Source organism: Eschrichtius robustus, chromosome 11 (genome assembly GCF_028021215.1).
Source record: "Eschrichtius robustus isolate mEscRob2 chromosome 11, mEscRob2.pri, whole genome shotgun sequence".
Lineage (NCBI taxonomy): Eukaryota > Metazoa > Chordata > Mammalia > Artiodactyla > Eschrichtiidae > Eschrichtius > Eschrichtius robustus.
Genome location: NC_090834.1, coordinates 58,523,547 through 58,546,607, shown reverse-complemented (window position 1 = coordinate 58,546,607; position 23,061 = coordinate 58,523,547). Strand labels below are relative to the sequence as shown.

At 52.9% G+C, this 23,061-nt stretch overlaps 1 protein-coding gene across 3 annotated transcripts in view; it reads left to right on the top strand.

Annotated features, from left to right (window-relative positions):
* The first annotated feature begins 18,355 nt into the window (after positions 1–18,355).
* Positions 18,356–23,061, top strand: part of MYO7A (myosin VIIA) — an 86,445-nt gene continuing 81,739 nt past the window's right edge. For all 3 annotated transcript variants that reach the window (XM_068555437.1, XM_068555436.1, XM_068555435.1), the window contains exons 1-2: positions 18,356–18,463; positions 22,069–22,221. In XM_068555437.1, coding sequence (XP_068411538.1) covers positions 18,365–18,463; positions 22,069–22,221 — 252 coding nt within the window. In that variant the 5' untranslated portion in view covers positions 18,356–18,364. The remainder of the gene's footprint in view (positions 18,464–22,068; positions 22,222–23,061) is intronic.

Below are 23,061 nucleotides of genomic sequence, written 5' to 3'. Positions count from 1 at the left end.
AAATGTTATCACAATTCCAGAAAGGCCTTCCTGTGTCTGTCTGTCCCTTTGGGGACAAGGGACAATGAAGGGAATGTTTCCCAGGCCTGGGTGACTGTCCTCTGGTTAGAGAGCCACGTGAGGGAGTTACAGCTGAGGCTGGACCCCGATGCCTGCCTGGTGGGACTGTGCTCGCATCATTGGGGTCATTCAGCTGTCCCTTCACCTGGCCTTTTACCAAGTCCCGTCCCAGGCACTGGGGGCAGGGGAAACAGCCACAGTGCCTGCTCCGGGGCGGTGTACAAACTGGTGGGGAAGACATGCAGAGAACCAGTGGCGAGGCAGCGTGGGAGCTACTGGGTGTTCCCTGAGCCTGCTGGGGGCAGGATGGCCTCGCCCCGAACCAGTTGTGGAATAGAGGGGGGCAGCCGCATGAAGGGCAGCCAAAAAGGAGATGGGCTTATGGGGATACAGGTGGATGTAGAGGATCAGAGTGGAGGCTGTTGAGGGGAAGATGATGGCAGCTCGAGCCAGAAAGCCGGGGGTGGCGGGGAGGAGAAACCAGAGAGATTTCAGAGGTAGAGTGGACAGAACTTGATGGCTGGGTTGGGAGTGGGGAGTAAGGGAAAAATAAATGAACTAAGACCAAGATTTCCTCATAAGACTGGGAGAGAAGGATGTGCTGAATGATGTGCCCACCTTAGCGGGGTGCCTGGCCGCTGGTGGGTGCTGAGTAGCTGTAGCTGGGCAGCATCTGGAGGGGACCACATACCCCCGCGCCACTCCGCGCCCATCCCTCACAGCTCAGACCTGCGTTCTGCCTGGGGCACCATTTCCTCTTCGGGCCTCAGCTTTCCCAACTTGTGAGGCTGACACCACTCGCCCACCCAGTCTGGCCGGCTCAGCGAGAGATGATTAGAGGGATGGCAGGTGGGAGTCCAGCAGTGGGGACAGTGTTCAGGAGCAACTCCGGTCATGGGCACCCGGCCAAGCACACTCCAGCATCCAGGGGTCTTCAGGGGTCAGGATCGTCGGGTCAGAGGGAGCCCCAGCCTTGGCAGAGCCTGGGTCCCAAGCGCTGTCGCTTCCCACCCGCTGCTCCAGGCAGAGGCTGCATGCTCAGCCTTGCTCTCCAGGGGGCGCCATCGGGCAGCCGTGCCCAGGCGGTGGCGCAGTTGGGCCATTGGTCCCTCCCTGGGTCCCCCACCCCATCCTTTGGGTGGCAGCCAGGTGGCCCCTCCCCTGCAGGCACAACCCAGTTACAGAGAATCCAAAAGAGTACCTCCCTCCGCCCTGGCCAAACCTGTCCTGGAGAGGCCTGCCTGGCTGGGGCGGCTGCCAGGGTCGCTGCAGGCGAAGGGCCATGACGTGCAAGGGCCAGGTCTCAACAGGGAGTCCTCGGTGGCACTGTCTTCGCTGACGCTAATAACGAACATTTTGTTCACTCTCTTCCTCATTTACCCTCCTCCCCTACTGTAAAATCGCATTTTCCACCTCAGTTTGCACGAGTCCCTGGTACATGCAGCATTGCTCCCAGTCAGCTGCTTCGAGAAGGTTTCCTGGATGATTAGAGACGGCAGGCATCCCGCGGCCCAGCCCCCAGAACAAGCTGTGGGGCAGTAGTGAAGTGATGAACTTCAGGGGGACACATCTGAGGCGAGCCCTCGGGAAGTGGCCTGGGGCAAGGGCAGGGTCTGTGTGTGTGTGTGGAGCAAGGGGGGCAGAAAGGGCCAGGAGGCAGGACTTGCTACCTCCTGCCCTGCCTCGCCTGGTCCTTTGCTCTGAGTCTCAAACAGCCATTTTGCGGAGAAGGAAACAGTCTTGGCAGACAGCAGGCAGGGGCCAAGACTCAGCAAATCAGTGACCGAGTCGGGATCAGAACAAGGTTTCCTGCCCAGGTGCTGAGAGCAGGTGGTGGGCATTACTGCAAATGACAGGAGGCAGCTGAGGCTGGGATGAGTGGCTCCGGGCCTGCTCGCACGCTGGTGCTGGTCGGCAGCACAGCCGAGAAAGACCCCAGTGCCCCGGCCTCCCCGCTGGGCGGCCAGGGCTCCGCCAGGGCCCTGGGCAGCACAGCCCGCCTCCCATGCTGATGTCACGACACCCAGACCTCGAAGGGCCCTCCGACTCCGCCTCCCGGGGGAAGGCTCTGGAGTGGGGAGGAGAGGGCAGCAGTGCCGGCCGGAGAGCTGCCCTGGGCAGGAAGGAAAGGGAGAGACTGAGAGAGAGACTCACACGGTGAAAGACTGCAAGACCCAGACGGACCCCCAGAGCACGGTCACGGAGCAAGACAGAGGAAGAGGGGGCGTGTGTCTGCAGATTTTCCCACACCTGCCACCCCAGCTTCCCGAGCCCTCTGTGCAGGTGGCAGCTGCAGCCAGGCCGGTGGGCAGCACGGACCCAGGTAAGGATGGGCTGCCCGCTGTCCTGAGCACTGGGAGAAGGGTTTGCTGGACTTCGGGGGAGTCATGGGCTCGGGCCACCCTGGAGCCACTGTCCCCACAGCCAATTGCTCCTGGTCTGGGTCCCCTGCCATCTCTGACCAGAGCTGGGACAGGGGGGCAGACAGGCTGGGGGTGGCAGGCACAGAGTCCTCTGTCCCTGACTCTTTGTCTCCTTAGGCCTCTCTCAGCCACTATCTCTTTCTTTATCTCTCTCCTTGGAAAAGTCGCTTCCTTCCTCTGTGCCTCAAATTTCCCATCTGTGAAATGGGAGATGAAGCCCCATCAGCCATGGTTGTTGGGAGGACAAGGTAAAATTGAGCATGGGTATAGAAGTGTAAATACAGTTCTGTGTTCTCTGTTGTCAATTTAAAAAGCAATTAACTTGAACAGGGATTAGTTTTTGTTTTTAGGAAAAAAAAATGTCTATTTCGTAGCTTTTTCCTCACACATGGCCCTTAAATTCTATGCCCTTTCAACCCCTTTCCACCCCCCAAAGCCCTGAAGGCCCTGGTTCTGCCCCTGGCTCTCGGGGCTCACACTGGTGCGGGATGCCAGCACCACAGCTGGGCATCCTCTTCACAGACGTAGCTCCCCACGGCAGCTGCTTGCTGGCCTTTGTTGAATTCCCTTCTCAGCCAGGCACCCAGGCCAGGTGCAGGTCTCCAGAAGGACGGTGTGCCTGCCGTATCCCGGAGCCCGAGGGCAGGGGTCAGGGCTCAGGTGTCAGGTAGTGTCATGGGCAGAGGATCAAATGCCCCAGCGCCTCTGAATGGACCTTGTGAAAAATTGATGCTCATCCTGGGAGGCAGGTAGGGGACCAGAGGGGCCTCATGCTGGGGCCGATGGGCTGGGGCTGCTTTTGTTCACCACGCTCAGTCCCACGAGTCCTTCCTGAGCTGTCCCTGGGCCTGGCCCTGTGCTGTGTGAGGTGATGGCTGAGCCCCACACCCTACCCTGTATCAACTCCCTTACTTTGGGAGCAGAGGTGGGGACAGACCCTGACCAGACAACAAACGCATATAGTCAGGGCTGGATAGAGGGAAATATTGGGGCTCTTGGCAGCCTGGGGACAGTCAGGGAAGGCTTCCTGGAGGAGGTACCATCTAAACTGAGCCATGAAGCATAGGTGGGAATTTATTAGTCAGAATTCCAGGCAGCGGGTCCAGTGTATACAAAGTCTAAGAGCTATAAAAAGGGCCAGCATATTTCAGGAAGAGTGAGTGCTGAGAGTGGCCCAAGGGCAGGGGTGGGGAAGGAAGAAAGCAGAGAGAGGCAAGACTGAGACGCATAGTGCTGGGTCTTAAACGCAAGATGGGGAGGGATTAGAGCCCCCATCCTGAAGGCCGGGGGTACTCTGGAAGAGTTTTATGCACAGCGTGTCATGAGCAGGTCATGTTCAGCCTGACCCTCCTCTTGGGCCAGGCTGTCCCTGTCACCTGTACTCCTGGGGCAGCTCTGAGCTGGGTGGCCAGAGACCAAGTCCTGGTCCTGAATTTGTCCTGCCCTGCTGTGTGACCTTTGGCAAGTCTTGGTCCCTCTCTGGGCCCCTTTGCCCATATGTCCAGGGGAGGGGGCTAGACTTTCTACTTCTTAGGAGCCCTTTGAGAATCTCTGAATAACAGTAGTGAAAAAGGAGCTCAGCTGCTCTGGGCAGTGGAACTGGTGATGGTGGCAGGGGCTCAGGTCACGCAGGCTGGGCTGTGACCAGAGGGAGAGAAGCCAGGGAGGGTTCCTCAGGGAGGAAGGGCTGGGGCTTTGGGAAGAGCCCAGGTGACCCCAGCCAGGCTCAATGCTTCCAGGCTGGCTCAGAGGCTTGACATGGTCTCTCTCCCTGCAGAACTGTGTCTGGCCAGGCGGGCAGTAGGAGCATTTGACCAAGGACAATGGTGATTCTTCAGCAGGTGAGGGCTCCTTCATCTTTCTATCAGGAATAACCCTGTTGGGTGGCTCATCCTTCCCTATCCCATATTCTCTTATCCATGTTCTTAGCTGTAGAATCCCCTCCCTAATCCTTTCTTCTAGAAAACTCCTATCTATGCTTCAAAACCCAAGTGTGAAACTTTCCCTGACTCTCTCAGGGCCCATTCTCCCTGTGATGTGTCTGCTGGGGCCTCCCTTTCTCATTGCACTCACCCCACTGGTCAGAAATTACTTATTTATATACATCTCTGAATCCCCAGGTAGTCCAGGCAGTGGAACAGCATGTGCAAAGGCCCAGATGTAGAGAAGCCCTTGGGGAAAGGGAAGACGAAGTTGGCAAGTCTATTGAAGCCAGACCAGGAAGGGCCTTGAGCCTGACTGGGGAGCAGTGAATGGGGGATGACGTGGCCAGAGCTGCAGGCCCCGAGGGTAATATGGGGAAGAAGCAGAGGTGCTGCCCCCGGCTGAGTCCTCCAGCTCCCCTTCCTTCCCAGGGCCACAGTGGCCCCTGACCCTCAGCCCTTCCCCGTGATCAGCCTGAGGCTCTAATGAGCTCCTGGTCTCCAGATCCAGGAATGTGGGCCCTGAGCCAGGTCGGCCTGGCACCAGGCCCTTGGGCTGGTAGGGGTGTGTGCTGTGGAGGCTTGGCCAGTGGCTTCATGTCCTCCAGGACCATGTGGGACCAATGGGCAGCCGTGCCCTGCAGCTGCGTGTTTGAGTGTGAGTTATGTATACGTGTGTATGTGAGAAGGCAGGCGTCAGGGCAGGATCAGGATAGACAGTCTTCTGTCCTGGGGCTGGAGGAGTCCCCCTCTAGAGCCCCTTGGCCTGAGAGCCTCTTCAAAGGCTCATCAGAGATGGCCAAGACCAAAAACAGAAGGAAAAGTCACTGTCACTGAGTGTTTGCAGGGTGCCAGGGCCTGGGCTGCAGGCGGGGCTGGGTGGATGGGGACATTTGCAGACCCCAGAGGGAGGGCCTGGGCCACCGTAGCTCCCACAGCCGTTTTCCCTCAGGAGGCCTCTGACTCGCTGTTCACCCTCCTCCAACCAGCCCCCCTGAACGCCGGCCCATCTCGTCTGGCAGCCTCTGCTGGGAGCAGGTATCTGCAGGTGGACCTGGCTCTGCCCACCCCTCACACAGAAAGCACATTTCTTTTACTTCTTTGGTCCTGAATGAAGTCCCAGCTCTGGGGAGCCAGCCAGCCACGCAGCTCCCCAGGCAGAGCCCACAGCCCTGGGCTCATCTTGGGCTTTGCTGTTGATAAATGTGTGGACCTGGGACACGCACGTCCTTCAGCCTTCCTGAGCCTCAGTTTCCTCATCTGTAAAATGAGGATAAAAACCCTCCTTTCCTAGGATGGTTGTTGTGAAGATGAAATGCCACGAGGGGTTCAATCAGAGTGCTTGCCTTTCACCTGCCTACCAGGTCCGCCTCCTCCCGCCACCCCTTCCCTGTCCTGAAAGACAGTCGGTCTGCCCGAGCACTTGGTCCCTCTTTTCCTGGCTGACTTCTAAGTCCTAGCTGTGGCCACGACTCCCTTTGGGACCCTTCTCTCCTCTGCCCACATTAGAGTCTGATCGCACGCCACCTTCTTCCCCTGCCTTCCTGGGGCCTCCTGGTGAGCCCAGAAACGGGGGACAGCCTTCATCCTGCTCCCCACTGCCTCCTCAGCTCCAGCACCAGCCCGCTCAGAGATGGAGCTCTGTGCCGAATGAATGAACAATTGTGATTTCACCCTCATTTTGTCCGAGGGGCTGGGGAGAGCATGATACCTACCTCAAAGGGTTGTTGGAGAACAAAATATCGTAACACATATACAGCGCTCAGCCCAATGCTGGACACAGCTCAAAAGAGTTTAACAGCCACGGCGACTACTACTACAGTCATATCAATAGTGTTCCTGTGTATGAGAATTTCCCATTCTTTTCTCTTTCACTTTACTTGGCATAAATATTTATTTGGGATAAATTCTTTGAGGAGACCTCAGAGAATATGATGTTTCTTGCCCCATGTGTAGAGTGTCCCAGTGTGGGACATATCAGTGACAGATACTCACCCATCCCTCCCTCATTCCTTCCATTCATCCATCATGCCAGCCTTTCTGAGCCCCACAGAGTACCAGGCGCAGAAAACACCTTCATAAAGTTGTACTCAGAATCCAAATCTCTTCATTATGAAAAAATGTTATTCATTTGTTGAGGGTTCTAATTCTTCAAAAGTAGCATCCACATTGGTCCTACTATGTGCAGGGTACTCTCTATACATGATCTCATTTTATTGCCATAAGGCTGTAGGGTAGGGATCTTTGTGCCGATATTGCCGGTGAAGAAACTGAAGCCCAGATAGGGTAATTTATTTTTATTTTATTTTATTTTTTCATTTCAGCTATGCTTTTATTTATTTATTTTTTAACAGCTTTATTGGAGTATAATTGCTTTACAATGGTGTGTTAGCTTCTGCTGTATAACAAAGTGAATCAGCTATACATATACATATATCCCCCTATCTCCTCCCTCTTGCATCTCCCTCCCACCCTCCCTATCCCACCCCTCTAGGTGGTCACAGAGCACCGAGCAGATCTCCCTGTGCTATGCGGCTGCTTCCCACTAGCTATCTATTTTACATTTGGCCGCGTATATATGTCCCAGATAGGGTAATTTAGACATGAGCTGGGGCAGGTCCAGACAGGATAGGGAGCCATGCTGGTGAGGGGGGCAGCATGCAGGGAGAGGAGACCTTGGGAAGGGGCTGCTGTGCAGGGCACAGGGCTGTGGCACAAGGAGCAGGCACAGGGTTTAGGGGAGGAGGTCAGACTCCCACTGCTGGGTGGCATTCGCAGAGCGTGAGCTCTTTCCTAGGGACCCTGTGGTAGTCTGGGCAGACCCATCATGTTGATGGCTTTGGGAGTAGGGTCGGAGTGTCTGCAGGTTCCTAGTGTGCCAGAAGCCACCTCCTCCAGCCACGTTCTCACTCACCCACCCAGCAAAGTGGCACTCAGCCCCTTCTCTGTACCGGGCTGGGCACAAAGGATGCAGAGATAAATTGACTGCTCCCTGTCCTGGAGGAGTTTCCAGACCAAAGGGGGAGGCAGCTCCGAAACACAGCAAGGGTGCCCATGAGCAGAACTGTGATAGCAGGAGTCCTGGGGGTGGAGTAGGGTGGGAGGGAGCCTGGGGATGGGGGAGGCTTCTGCCCCGCCTGCGGTACGGCAGGGTGGGGTGGTGATATCAGGGAAGGCTCTGAGGCTGTTGTGGTAGCCCCTCACATACAGATGGGGGGCTGTGGTCTCAGGAGAAGGGATTTGCCCCACGTTGCAAAGCTAGCTGGTGCTTGTGAGAACCCAGAGATCTGTGGTACACGTGACCCACTTCTTTAGGACCTCAGGGAAGGCTGCTGTGCTTCGGTAAGATGTGATTTCTGGCTCTGTGGTGAGACCGGTGTGGGGACTAGATGTACTTCGCCCAGATTCATGGATCAGAGTGAAGTTTGAAGATAAATCTGTGGACTGTTGATAACAGTTGGATTAAATCTTTTATTAAAATATAATGTTCTTCTTTGTCTGTTGTAACAATTCCTGATTTAAAGTCCATTTTGTCTCATATTAGTACAGCCACCTCAGCTCTCTTTTGGTTACTGTTTTCAAGGAGTATATTTTTCTATCCTTTCACTTTCAACCTATTTGTGTCTTTGGATCTAAAGTGAGTCTCTTGTAGATAGCATATAGTTGGATCATGTGTTATTTTTTTTAAACCTATTCTGACAACCTCTACCTTTTAATTGGAGAGTTAAATTCATTTCCATTTAAAGACTTACTTCTGCCATTTTGCTGTTTTTTTAATATGTCATATCTTTCCCCTGTCAACCCCTCTATAATGACTTCTTTTTTTTAAATTGAAGTATAGTTGATTTACAATGTTGTGTTAGTTTCAGGTGTACAGCAAAGTGATTCAGTTATATAATACATATATATATATATATATATTTTTTTTTTTTCAGATTCTTTTCCCTTATAGGTTATTACAAAATATTGAGTATAGTTCCCTGGGTTATACAGTAGGTCCTTGTTGGTTATCTATTTTATAAATAGTAGTGGGTATCTGTTAATCCCAAACTCCTAATTTATCCCTCCCCCCCTTTCCCCTTTGGTTACCGTAGTTAGTTTGTTTTCTATGTCTGTGGGTCTATTTCTGTTTTGTATTTAAGTTCATTTGTATCTTTTTTTTTTTTAGATTCTACTCTATGATGCCTTCTTTTGTGTTTGATTTTTTCCCCCACTCTACTGTTTTGGTTCCCTTCTCATTCATTTCCCTCTCTCTCTCTCTCTCTCTCTATATATATATATATATATTTTTTTTTTTTCCCCTAGTAGTTACTCTGGGGTTTACAATTAACACCTTACATTTATAACAATCTAGTGAGGGTTAACACCAACTTAGCTTCAATAGTATATGAAAACTCTGCTCTTATACAGTTCCATCCCTCTCTCTTTACACTATTATTGTCAGAAATTACATCTTTATACACTGTGTGCCCATTAACATAGATTTATAATTGTTATTTTATGCATTTGTCTTTTAAATCACATAGGAAAAAAGAGAAGTGACAAACCAAAGATAACAATAAGGCTGGCTCTTATATTTACCTTTGTAGTTACCTTACTGGGTTCTTATTTCTTTGTATGGCGTTGAGTTACTGTCTAGTGTCATTTAATTTTAGCCTGAAGGATTATTTTTGGCATTTCTTGTAGAGCAGGTCTATTAGCTACCAACTCCCTCAGTTTTTGTTTATCTGGGAATGTCTTAGTTTCTCTTTCACTGTTGAAGAATATTCTTGCCACATACAGAATTCTTGTTGGAAATGTGTTTTTTTCCTTTCTGCATTTTAAATATATTATCCTACTGCCTTCTGGTCTCCATGGTTTCTGATGAGAAATCAGCAATTAATCATATTGAAGATCGTTCGTATGTGATGAGTCATTTCTCTCTCACTGTTTTTAAGATTCTCTTTTTGTCTGTCTTTTGATAGTTTGATTATAATGTGTCTCAGTGAGGATCTTTTTGAGTTTATCCTACCTGGAATTTATTGAGCATTTTAGATGTGTAGATTCATATCTTTTATCAAGTTTGGGGAATTTGGGGTCATTATTTCTTTGAATATTCTTTCTGCCTCTCTCTCTCCTCTCCTTCTGGGATTCCCATTGTGCTTATATTGGTCCACTTGATGGGGTCCTGTAGGTTTCTTAGTCTCGGCTCATTTTTCTTAATCCTTTTTTCTTTCTGCTCCCTAGCCTGGATATCTCAATTAAGCTATCTTTGGTTTGCTGCTTCTTCTTTCTGCCCTTTCAAATCTGCTGTTGACCCCTCTAGTGAACTTTTCATATCAGTTATTGTACTTTTCAACTCCAGAATTTCTATTTGGTCCCTTTTTATAATTCTTGTCTCTTTATTGATAGTCTGTACTTGGTGAGATGTTGTTCTGGTTTCCTTCAGTTCTTTGAGCGTATTTAAAACAGTTGATTAAAGTTTTTGTCTATTAAGTCCAGTGTCTCTGCTTCCTCAGGGAAAGATTCTATTAATTTCTTTTTTTCCTATGAATGGGCCATATTTTCTTGTTTCTTTGCAAGTCTCATAGTTTTTTTTTTTTGTTATTGTTGTTGAAAACTGGACATTTTGATTATTGTAATGTGATAACTCCAGAAGTCAGATTCTCCCCCTCCCCAGGGTTTGTTGTTGCTGCTTATTGTGAATTGTAGTTTTGTTGAGTGACTTTTCTAAACTTTTTTTTTTTTTTTGTGAAGACTAGATTCTTTGTTGTGTGTGGTCACTGAAGTCTCTAAAACCCCTGGGGAAAAAAAAAAAAATCTCAGACTTTGCAGTTGGGCCGTGTGTGTGTTGGCGCATGACTTCAATGCTCAGTCAGGACATTTACAACTCTGACTTAGCCTTCACTCCCTGTCTGCATGGAGCTTGAGGTCAGTCAGAGGTGAGAGCTTAGGGTTTCTCATGCTTTTTCTGAACATTTGTCCAAGCCTGGGTACGTGTACGTGGTCTTCTAGATTCCCCAGTATATGCTGAAGCTTTTTCAAAGCCCTTTTTCCCTGGTGCATCTCATTCCCCTGCCTTTCTTCCAGGCTTTTTGGAGTGTCTATTGTTTGCTCCAACTGATTATTTTTTTCCCCAGGTGGCAGTGGGTAGTTCATTTGCCTTTGGATGTTTTTGACCAATGCCCTCCATAGCTACTTCTCTACCCTGGGGTCCCTAGTTAGGGAATAAAGACAAACCTTTAGCATTATTCCTTCAGGGATCCCCCAGACAGGTTAAAACCATCATAATTCTTGGATAACAAGGTCTGTTCTGCTCCCTCTGACTCCAACAACCCACACCAGGGATACAGGCTGCCATCCTCAAGGTGGGGGGTGAGGGAGGATGGGTAGGTTAAAGTACCACAAAGCTCTCCTGTGGGGTTTCAGTCGTCTTCCTCTTCCTTAAATGTTCAAATGGTTACTGTAAACCTTTGCATATTTTCTAGAGTTCCAGTAAAGTTGACTCTGACAATTTTTGCTATGTTTTTTGGTGTTTCTGTAGAGTTCTTGGCAGACTTCTCTACTCTTTGCTGATATCACTTGCTGATGACAACTGGCACAGTTATTTCCTGAAAGCTTTTCTGTTCCAACTCGCTGTGTATACTTGGATAGGTCCCTTTGCCCCTTCTGAACCCCAGTCTCCCCATATGTAAAATGGGTGGCCAGAATTGGACCAGATGGTGGTATGGTGGAGGTGACAGCAGCACTATGGGTGTGAGGCATGAAGGGAGTAGAGAAAAGAAGGTAGTGAGGTGTGGGGACCAGGGGGCACACAGCTAAGTGGAGCCTTGGTGGCTAAGTGGGGGCAGGGAAGAGGATGGTGGAGGTGGAGCATTCCTAGCAGAGGATTCAGCATAAGCAAAGGTAGGAGGCCCTGTCCTGTGTGGCCAGGCAACAGGAGACAAGGCTGGGGGAGCAGTGAGCCCTGGCTCTGGGAGAGAGTCTGGTGTGATGCCAGAGTGGGTCCCGGGGGCATTAGACCTGCCTCCCAGACCTGGTGTGCAGCCACATGCAGGGAAGGGACCTACTCCTAGGCTTCATCTCAGGGGTGGCCTGGGTGCAGGGTGTTGAGCAGTGGGTCTGGGTCAGGGAGGGCCAGTCTCTCAGTACTTTAGTAGGTCTCTCTCAGGGGGCCTCTCTCCATCCACCAGACTTATTTTACCATCTCTTCCTTCTTACCTCTGCTTCTCTGTGCTTTGCTGTTCTCTTTTCTGGAACACCCTTCTCCCTCATATCTGCCTAAATAATCACAACACCACAACAACATGACTTGCTCAGTTAATAATAACTAACACTCACACAGCATTTGCTCTAACAGGCACCGATCTGAGTGAGTTACACACAACCTGTATAACCCTCACAAGCACCTAATGACGTACTGTTATCCTGTTATCCGACAAATGAGAAAACAAAAGCACATGGGGGTTGAGGAAATTGCCCAAGGTCACACAGCATGTGAATGGCCTTGTCATCATTGAACCAGTGTTGGCTCCAGAGTCCAACCTCATAGCAGCCATGCTATCCTGTCTCTCAAGGGCTAATCTGTCCCTTATCTGGTGGTACCATCCTTATCTGTGTCTGGGTCTATCCACCCCCAGGCTGGAAGCTCTGAGGACGGTGTCCCCTAAGCTTTAGCCTGAGCCTGTGAAGGTTTTTGTTTTTTTTTAATTTTAAAAATATTTATTTATTTTTGGCTGTGTGGGTCTTAGTTGCAACACGCAGGATCTTTCGTTGCGGTGCGTGGGCTTCTCTCTAGTTGTGGTGTGCAGGCTCCAGAGCACATGGGCTCTGTAGTTGTGGCACACGGGCTCTCTAGTTGTGGCTCTTGGGCTCAGTAGTTGCAGCGTGCTGGCTTAGTTGTCCTGCAGCATGTGGGATCTTAGTTCCCTGACCAGGGATCGAACCCATGTCCCCTGCATTGGAAGGCGGATTCTTAACTACTGGACCACCAGGGGAGTCCCTGTGAAGGTTTTTAAAATAGACAGATGGAAGGATGCCTGGAAGCCCAACTCTAGCACTTCCCTGGGTCTGAGGGTCTGGTTCCTGTTCGCATGGACTCTCCTAGGAGGGTGGGCTGGGGTAGGTGTGCTTGTTCTGGGCTTAACTCTGGAAAGGACCCCTTCTGAGAGCAGGGTCCCTGAGAGGGCACAGGAAATGGGTGGGAATCATTGCCGACAGTCAGCTGTGTGCTGGGTGGCAGAGAGCTGGGTCCTAGAGGCTGGAAGGGGGGTGGGGGTGGGTAGAAGGAAGCCCAGGTCCAGCGGGGCAGCTCCGAGTTCTGTGTGAGGCATCACTGTCTCCTCCCTTGTCATTCCCTCTACTCCCCGCTGCGGTTTGCTTCTCTAGAACAGAAAGTTGGGTCTTCCAGGATTTCAGACAACGCTGAGGGCCAAAATGAGACCTTGAAGAGAGAATAGGAGAAAAGAGGGGAGAGGATAAAGATAAGTAGGGAGAGAGAAGAAGGCAGGTGTAGGAGGAGAGTCATAGGGCCCGGGCATTCCACGCCTTCTGGATGGGACAGTGGCCACTGTGGCTTGCGGCCCAGCACGGACCCAAGCCGGCACCCAGTCCTGTGTGGCTGCCAGGACACAGGAGCCCAGCTTGGCGCCCACTGTGGGGTGAGCGCTGAGCCATAAGGGGTGACTTGCTGTCCTGGGGAACGAGGGGACACCCCTCCTTTAGGCCTCGGTGCCTCCTCTTTGACCTGGAGATCACCAGCTGGCTGGCCTCAGAGGCTGGGTGAGGACCAGAGACAAGACTCTGCCAGGGCTTTCCCCATAAAGTCCCCTCCCAACCTCAAGGCTTTTATCTGCCCTCACTCCCCAGAGGCAGCCAGTGGGCCAGAAAGATCTTTGACGCACCTTCCCTTTAGTCTTAAAAACGTTACGAAGTTTATTGTGTTCCACTCCATAACATCCCCACGTTTCTTTCCGTAGAAAACATACTGCTTTTCTCCAAAACTGCGGGCAAGGTGAGGTTCCAGGTGCCTCGTTTTTGCCGAGGCCCGCAGCTCGGTTCCTGGGTGCCGCTCGCTGAGGTCCTGGTGAGGCGGGCCCGGAAGCCCCGGCGATGTTGGGTGTTGGGGTCGCGCCAGGATGGGAGGGGGCTGGGGCGGCGCGGGCGCCCCCTCCTCGTTCCCGCCCGCGGGCGTCACCTAAGCCGCCGTTGCCATGGGCCCGCGGCAGACGGCCGGGTTTAGGGTTCCCCGGCGGGCGGCGCGCACGGGATTAGGTGAATTAGGGAGCTCGAGACGTGCTGCCACCGTAGCCGCCGCTAGGCCCTCCGCGCCATGGAGCCCCCTGCCCATCCCGCAGACCCCGCCAACCCCGCGGACGCCGCTGACCCCGGCGACCCCGGCGACCCTGCCGAGGCGCGCGCCAAGCAGCCGGGCAAGTGGGCGCTGGTGCGTAGCCTGAACCAGGCGTTGAAGACATACGCGGTCCTGCCGGTGAGGCCCGGGTCGGGAGGGGGAGGACGCCCCCCGCGGACCCGGTCCTGGGCCTCGGTTTCCCCGCCTGTCTGGAGCCAGGCGGGCCGCAGGGTCGCAAAGGCCCAGGGTGCACGCACACCTGAGGCCTCTGGTGCCGCGCGGTCCTAGACGCCCGGCGGGAACTTGGCCCCCCCGCTGCCCCTGCCTGGGCGGGGAGCTTGTGCAGCTGGAAAACGGGAGGTGGATGGGCCAGCGCCGGGAAGGGGCTTCCCTGCCCTTGCCCGGGTCCAGAGCAAGGAGTGACTCCAGGTGCACGGAGGGGGCTCGGGGAGACGTTTGTGGACTGGCTGACCGGCTGGTAGAAGGAAAACATGGCCCGCGGGTCCCCTCCTCATGTCCCGGAGTGACTATGAGGATAAGTGAGGGTGGGGGGAGTGTCCTGTGACAGACTCCTTTTCATTGCACAAACCGGGACTGAACCTCAGGCGCTGCCCCAGAGGAGGAAAGAGGCATATAAGGCTAAGGCCCTGCGGGGAGTTGATATTGCTCTGATCCTGGGCTCATGCCTAGGAGGGAAGGTGGGTGGACATCAAGGACAGCTTCCCTTTGCATGGGTCTCTCATCTTCACAAGCACTGGCTCCTTTCATTTTAAGGCTGTTGAACTCTAAGGCTCAGAGAGACTGAAAGACTTACCCAGAGTCACACAGCGTTAGTGGCAGAACTGGGACCTGAACCCAGAACTCTTTACCTTGTGTTCATTGTGGATGTGGGCCAGCTTCCCTGGAGGAAGCCCCCACTAGGGTTGTGGGGTACCCTTGAGAACATTTAGGCAAATCCATCTAGGAACTCACCGTTCTGGGGCTGGGAACCACTCAACTGACAGCAGAGAAGCTGGAACTTGCCCCAGGTTACACAGCCACACAGAGGCAGGTGTCTACACAAATGGAACTTTTGATTCCGGGTGAGGTCCCTAGTGGGGCACCCCTCACAGTGGGGTGGTAGGAATGGGGCCAGATACAGTCATGGGCTGCCTGGAATCCGGCTGTGGGGAGGGTCTGGGGGGGTTAGACCTGAGCCTAGTGCCCCTTCCCTCTCCTCCCTCCTCCTGCCCCTCAAAAAAGTGTCATGTTCTTTCACATCTTCCTTCCTCTGCTCCTTCCTTCACCCATCCAGCGATTCCTGACCTACCCTGTTTTTGGTTCGGGCTCTGCCCTGCAGATGCTCACAGTCTCATCAGTCACTGATTTGATGAGTGACTATGGCCAAATCCCTTTCTCTCTTTCGGCCTCAGTTTCCTCATCTGTAAAATGGGGACCCTTACAACCCAGCTGCATTCTGATGCCCCAAGTACTTTCCATGGGACCATGGGACCTGTCCCCCTCAGAGGTTCTCAGGCCCCAGATTCCTCCCTGAAGTCTCTTAGCTGCCATTTTAGCCTCTTTCCTCGAGTTCAGACCAAGAGAAGAGAAAGTTAAGTCACCACCCTCCTGGTGACAGTCTTTGGCTAGGAGGGTTCTAGACATTTCTGTTTGCTTTGCTGCCCTTAGCCGGAGCTTCCAGTTTGCCTTTTGGGTCCACGAACCATCTCCAGCCAGGGACCCTATCAGTGCTTCCCGTTCTGCTTGCAGAGCTGGGTTCAGGGCAGGGCCCAGGGGATGTAGGGAGAGAGCACTGAATTTGGAGTTTGCCGGGCTTGGGCTTCATTCCCGGCTCTACCACAAAACACCCGTGTGACCTTGGGCATGTTTCTTGACCTCTTTGAGGAGATGAAGTAGAGAGAGAATCCTCTGCCTAAGCGTTGTCATAAGGTTCAATGAGACAGTTCATTACAGGGAAGCATGTAAGTCACTACCTGGCCTGTTGCAGGGGTATTGAGTTTGCATAGAGCAATGTCCTGGTGCCACTGCCCGCCACCGCTGGCCTCTGGGAATCAGGTAGTCTCTCTCTTTCTCTCTCTCACACACGAACTCTGTCACATGCTCCCTCTTACATACTCACACACATGCTCACATGCACACTGTTTCACATTCTGATTCTCTGTCTCACTGAGAGAAAAACCGTTTCTCTGTGTTTGGTTCTGGGGAGTCACCAATGGAAGACTCAGACCAGCCCTGCCCTCAGGGGGCTGCAGGCTAGGGGGGAGTGGACACCCATGGTGATGACCCAGAGTGGTGCTGGCTGTTAAGGGGCAAGACCAGGGGCCCCGAAGACTGGAGGAAATCCTGTGTTCTTTACACAGCAGCCAGGGGAAGTTTTGAAAATGTGAATCCATCATGCCATTCTCTCCTGCTTTAAAACCTTCCAGTGGCTACTTGTCCTACTTAAAAGAAAGTCCAACTTCTGTCCATGGCTCCCAGGGCCCTGTGTGCCCTGGTGCTGCCCACATCCTCCAAGCGCCCCCTCGTCTAGCTCCAACCTGGGCCTGCCCTTACTAGGCCCTCTGCTTTCCCGTCTGTTCACTGCTCTGTCTCCAGGGTCTGGAGTGAAACTGGCCCACAGCGGGCTCTCCACGGATATGTACTGAATGAATGAACTAACTCTTCAGGGATTGGGAGGAGGAGGAGGAAGGTGGGGCAGTGAGGAGGGGCCAGGGAAGAGTTGCTATTTGCTTTGGGTGTCCACTCAGTGGAAAGGTGGGGTGAGATGGGGGGCAGGTGGAACAGAACAGCCTGAGCAGCTGTGTGTCAGGTGGTCCTGGGCTGGCACTTAGAGAGGGCGAGGAGTGTGGCAGGAAGCACAGCTTGGACTTGGGACTAAAGCAGTCGTGAGGATTAAATGGGACAGTCTATGGGAAGCAGTCATGCAGCCTGGGCACACAGTAGATGCTCAGCAAACGCATGAGTTCTCCTCCCATCCCAGAAGCTCTCCAATTTTTCTTACTTTTTCTGGGAGAAAGCTTGGGTTTGAAGCTAGCCTGTTTCTAACATGTGCTAACCTCCCATGAAGTGAAGGCCCATAATGGCAGCTGTGGCTGAAAAGTAGTTGGTTCTGATGGGAACAGGAGGAGGCCGAAACAGTGAAGAGTTGGCCTTGGGACTCACCTAGCCCATGCCTCACTGAGGCATGTGGAAACCGAAGCTCAAGGAGGTCAGCGATTTACTGGAGGCCAAGTGGGTCCTGGATCCCAGTCTCATAGCCCAGAGCTGTTTCCCCTGGGCCATCCCCGTGGGCTTATTTCATCGTGAATCAGTTTTAGCAGCTGTTATGCTTTTAACTGCCGCTTGATAGGAAGTTATATTTTTATTAGGATGTCTAGGTTCTCTTACCCTTCTGGGGAACTTGGGAACCGCCCCAAAAGAATACTCTTATTAAGATTAGAATAAAATTCAAACTTTTACCTCCAGGCCAACGAGAGTCTATGAGTCCTGAATCTTGCCCACCTCTCTCTCTCATCAGGTCCTGCAACAACCACCTCTTTGCGGTTCCTTCCTGCCTCAGGGCCTTTGCACTTATCATTTCCACAGCCCAAATTTCTACCCTTGCTCTTTCCTAGCCTGACTGCTTTTCGCCCTTCAGGTCTCAGCTCAGAGGTTTCCTTCATAGAGTGGCTTCCCGGGCGAATGAGTCTCCGGCTGGCCGGCTCTGTCTTTCTCCAGCATTGGTGTGCTCACTTCCATCCCAACACTACCGCCATCCCAAGTGACCGTGTACTTGCTCAGTTGATTGTTTTCTGTCTGCTCCCAACTAGAATGTGGACTCCATGCTCACTGCTCGATCCCCAGCATTTAGATCCATCAGTGCCTTGTACCCAGTAGGTGCTCAGTACATGCATGTTGAATGCATCAGTGCTGAAAGTGGTTGTTCTAAGTCTATTTTCTGACTCTGGGTTGTAGATTTGGCTCCTGTGAACCCTTACTGAGCATGTAGTGGGAGCCAGGCCCTGTGCTGAACGCTGCAGGGGACACAAATATAATGCTCCCCCGGCCCCAGATCGGGATGTCCCCACAAGCCAGGAGACAGTGTGGCTGAGAGCGATGTCCACATATATCATGGGGCCCGGCACAGAGCAGCGTCACTGCAGGGAAGTCATAACTATGACTGTGGGCGTTGACCAAGGAGGTGACAGAGGCTGTTTGAATGTCCTGGGGGTGCGCCTCCTTTAGGACAGAGGGGAAGTGTTTCTGCCTAAACCTCAGTGAGTCTGCTGTACATGTGTGGGATGTAGAGTCTTGGGGAGAGGTCAGGGCTTTGGACAGGCCCGGGCTTAAAGTTGCCCAGCTGTGCGGTCTTGGCTCTTCCCTTCTCTGAGCCTCTGCTTACTCATTATAAATTGGGGACAGTAACAGCTGCCCCAGAGGAGGGATTGATGACACTGCATAGTGCCCAGCCCAGGGCCTGCCACCATGGCTTCCACAGTGCCAGTTCCCTTTTCTTCCCTCTTCTGTGGTTGGCACAAGAGCCTCTGGTGGTGGAGGGGTGGGCACAGGACTGCTTGGAAGGAGTACCCAATCCCCTTCCCTGCTCACCTGGCCTGGGACTCTCTCACCTGCAGGGGGACTATGTCTGGATGGACCTGAGATCCGGGCAGGAGTTTGATGTGCCCATCGGGGCGGTGGTGAAGCTCTGTGACTCTGGGCAGATCCAGGTGGTGGACGATGAAGGCAATGTGAGTAGCCCGCTGCCACCCCGCCCCCAGGCCTTGGGGGGGACGCAGGCTGACAGGTGACCTGAGGCAGAGGCCCGGCAGTGACCTGCCTCAGGGGGATGGGGGCAGTGCCTGTGCCCCACTTCTGCCTCTCAGAACCCCCTTCCCCCATGGAGCTTTCCCCATCACCCCCGTGGGAGGGAACCTCCCCTTCTGCCCCAGCCTACCTGTTCTATTTCCACCAGCACTTCAGTCCATTCTGCCTGGTATTAGAAATGTATGTCTGTGTGGGCATGCCGGTGTGTACAGTGGGGCAGGGGGTGGCACCGGGCTGGGAACTCCTCAGGTACAGGGGTGCTTTCGGGTCAGACAGACTGGATTCAAATCCCATCCTGCCCACTTGCTAGCTATGCAACCTTGGCCAAATCTCTTTCCCTTCTGAACCTCAGTTTCTCCTTCTGAACCCTCACGGGGTTATTGATTCGTATGTGAGATCACACGTGAATGCCTCAGAAGAGGGTGAGGTAGTCTGAAAATGCCCGCTCTCGTTCTGTGGGGTTATGGCATCACACGAATTCATTGTCCGCCCTGACGCTGCCCTGGAAGTAGTCTAACAGTTGAACCCTTTATCTCTTGTGGCCCTGAAGGAAAGGGACACAGGAAGTGTAAGTTTGATAGACAGTGAGAGTGGGGCCTTGGGGAGGGAAGAAAAGGTCTTAAGTCAGGGTCCTGCTTTAGGTCCTCACAGTGTCTGTGAAAGGCAGGGAGGACAGCAACTGTTACCCCAAGGGGAAACTGGAGTCCAGAGAGGGACCCTCAGGACGAGTCACACAGCTAGTGAGGGATGGTGCTGGGGTCAGGATCCGGGGCCTCTGGGCTCTGTGTGGGTGTTTCCTCTCCCAGCATCTCAGTGGCAACTTTGGAGCTCAGGTTCTGTTAACCACATTTTTGTCCCCTGAGCTTTAGAAATGGAGTGCCTGCAACGTCATTCCAGAGGCTCCAGTTCCAGGGCCTTCTAGGAAGCCCCTGTGAGGTTGCAGCCTCAGAACGGGGGCACGGATTTGGCTGGCAGCACACACAGGCCCACGAACTAGCCTGGACCCCCCCGTGTGGGGCCGAGGGACTCTGCCTGCAGGCTTGAGTTTCATCTGGGTCATGTTGCACGTCAGATGGTGTCCCGTAACTGTGTCACCGGATCCCAGAGGTCCCCTCCCACTTGCCCCCTGAGAACGGGGGCTGCAGAGGTGGGAAGGATGTGGCTGGCTGGCTGGGAGCAGGTTAGGGGGCTGGGTTTGCTTCAGTGGCATTGGACCCCTAGCGGCTTCTGGCCTCCCCTTTCACCGGCCTTTCCTACTCCCACTCCCTCCCCCGACCCCACCTCCAGGCCATCATCTTTGACCCCTCTGTCTGCCCACAGGCTCCCTCAGCTTGAGGGGAGGGACCAGGTGAATCACATCTGGTTCCCCAGAGGACAGCAAAAGGTCTCCCAGAGAAGGTCCTCTGTAAAGACTTGCTGAATGAATGAAAGGTCATGGCTCCAGTCCTCACTGGAGTCCTAATGCTCTGCTCTTGTCCAAGCTGTTCTCATTGCCAGATGTACCCCTCCTTCCCTTCCTCTACAGAGCACGTGGTCCCTGCCTCTCTGAGCTCAGTGCCAGGCCAGCTCTTTCCCAAATATGCCCCCAGGCCCTAGAATTGGCCATGTTCCCTCTCTGTCTCTCACTGGTATGCCTTCAGGGCCAGGCCTCAGTTTCTGCCCTGGTTACACTTTGGTCTGTGCTGTAGGTGTCTGTAGACCTGGACCTGAGCGCTGCTGACCTCAGCTGGGCGACCTTCCATGCAGGAAAGGGGTGGGGAAGGGTTCAGCTCTGCCATTTAACTGAGCACGCCACTTAACCTCTCCAATGTGACTCCTCACTGTAAAACGGGACTGGTAATTCCATGATGCGATGTTAAGAGGAACAAATGAGAGCATACATCTCTTTTGCAACAAAAACTAGAAAACATTAAAGTGATAATACCCAGCACTGGTTGAGCAATTACCAGGCACCACTGCTTTTTAGACCTGGCAGGAGTGAAACAGAGGTTGGCCATTATTGTATCAATTAACCCTCCCAACATCTCCAAGAAAAAGGGATTGTTAATCTCATTCCCATTTCATAGATGAGGTTGTAGAGGTTCAGGAAAGCAAAGTGATGTGCACGGGGCTACAGGTCTCGCAGTGGCTGAGCCACCTCTTAACTCTGTGCCGAGGTGTCTTGGGGAGGAATTATGGGACCAGAGGTTGGGGTCGAGTGGGGAAGGCAGACAGCCTGCCCAGCGTCCTCTCCCCTCTGGCCCACTCCAGGGCTTAGGACCGAGTCAGGGAAAGGGAATTTTCCAATTGAATCAGCTTTTATCAAGAAATAGGGTGGGAGAGAGGAATGTTCCACACGGGATTGGAAAGTCCAGGCAGGTTCTTTGATCTCACCACCCGACGCATTCATGTCAGGGCTGTCTGAGGGCCTGACCTGGAATGTAATGCCCTGGCCCAGGAGGTGCCATGAAATGCCAGGGAAACTGGAGTCATGAGCAATCGCTGGCCTGCCCCTCATCTCTCTGAGGGCCGTGGTCCTCTGATCCTATTTTCTCATGTGATGTGAGGGGGCTGGATTAGGGGACTGCTGGGGTCTCTCCATGACTAGGACTCTGCTTTTAATTCAGACTTGGTTCCTAGCAGTCACCAGCCTGCCATCTGTCTCATCAGGGATTCCCTGCCATGTCATTTGTGCCTGGCCCCTGTATGAGGCACTGTGAACCAGCGGTATAGCAGACATGGAACCAGCCTTGGGGAAAATTGAGGGGTCAGGGCCAGAACTGCGCTCCAACAGTGGCAGTGACCATTGCCTTGAAATGGGAGACCTAGGGTATGTGGGAGCCCAGAGGAGCCACCGACCCCAGCCTGGGGAACCAGTCAGCTTTCTGCCTGGTCCTGAGGCTCCCAGGGTTCTGGCATTTGGGAACAAGGAGGGGGCCCCAGGGGGCTTTGGAGGTTTGACTCAGGTTGTAGCCACACTGCAGAGCACAGGAGAGATTCTCACTTCTCTGAGAAGCTGGGACTGTGAGTAGAGGGTGCTGGAGACCACCGGGGGGAGGTCAGAGGAAACCACGGCTTTGCAAACTTGTTGAAAGAACCAAGGCTATTGCCCAGATGTGCTACCATCTGCCACCCGTGGCAGCAGGAAATATCGCACTATCTGAATAATTTTTGTGCATTTGTTTATCGGAGTTTGGATTTGAAGCCAAGTCTGTCTAACTCCAATGATTACACTTTCCACTCCATCCTGTAAGGTGACTGGAGAGACTAATCCCCTTTATGACAACCATAAGGTAGGGCAAAATCCCTGCCATGCCCACCTCTTAGGTCTGCAGAGAGAATCCCCTAAGAGGAGGAAGAGTTGTCCATGAAGGGTAGAGGTGGGCGCTAACATCCTCATAGATGGTAGAACTGATAGTGTCTGGCCGCAGGAGAGGCCCTTATGGGGTCGCAGATACCCGGGGTTCCCGTCCCTCCCGGGACTCTTCCCTAGCAAAGTGCAGCCAGGAGAACGCAACTAGCTTACGTTAGCCACTGTGCCTCCCCGCAGGAACACTGGATCTCCCCGCAGAACGCCAGGCACATCAAGCCCATGCACCCCACATCGGTCCACGGCGTGGAGGACATGATCCGCTTGGGGGACCTGAACGAAGCTGGCATCCTGCGCAACCTGCTCATTAGATACCGAGAGCATCTCATCTACGTGAGTGCCGCCCCGCCTGCCAGCAGCCCCGCCAACTTTCAGTCCCTCTGACTTGCAGCCAGCCCTGCCCAGCCTCTGCAGCTGGCCACTGGGGACCAGGGACTCAGCCCATGCCCACGGCTGCTCGGGTCTGTGGCTCATCCTCTCTTCTGGGCTGTGGCTTGTGTGGTCTGTGATTGGAGAACGGGGAGGTTTCTTCCAAAGGTTCATGTGCCTCCGTAGGGCTGAAACCGCTGGGAGGCCAGACCAGGGAGGGGACAGTGACAGGCTCAGTGCTTTGCCCAGAGATGAGGGAGCTGCTGCTCTCCCTGGGTTTGCTGTGGGGTCAGGACCTGCCACGGGTCCTCAAGGTCAAGAGAGGATGGGTTGGAAGTCTATGTCCTCTTGAAGGGGATGGAGGATGGACATGCTCCTTGATCCCCCAAACCCTTGAAATTGGAACCAGTCATACACACACCCCACACTTCCCCACCTTGAAACTCAAGAGGACAAATAAAGAGCATCTCGCTCAGCCAGGAGTGAGCTGATCCCAAGAGGTGAGCTCAGAGACCATCAGAACAAGAAGGGCCCATCAAGATCATTTAGTCTAGAGATTCTCACACTTTCTGGCCTCAGGAACGCTTTATGTTTTTAAAAATTATTGAAGACCTCAAAGAGTTTTTGTTTATGTGGGTTATGTCTATTGATATTTAACATATTAGAAATTATAACTGAGACATTTAAAAGTAACCGCAAAAAATCCATTACAGGATAATGTATTTTTATGGAAAATAAATATATTTGCCAACATAAAACAATTAGTAAGAAGAGGGGCATTGTTTTACATGTTTTTCAAATATT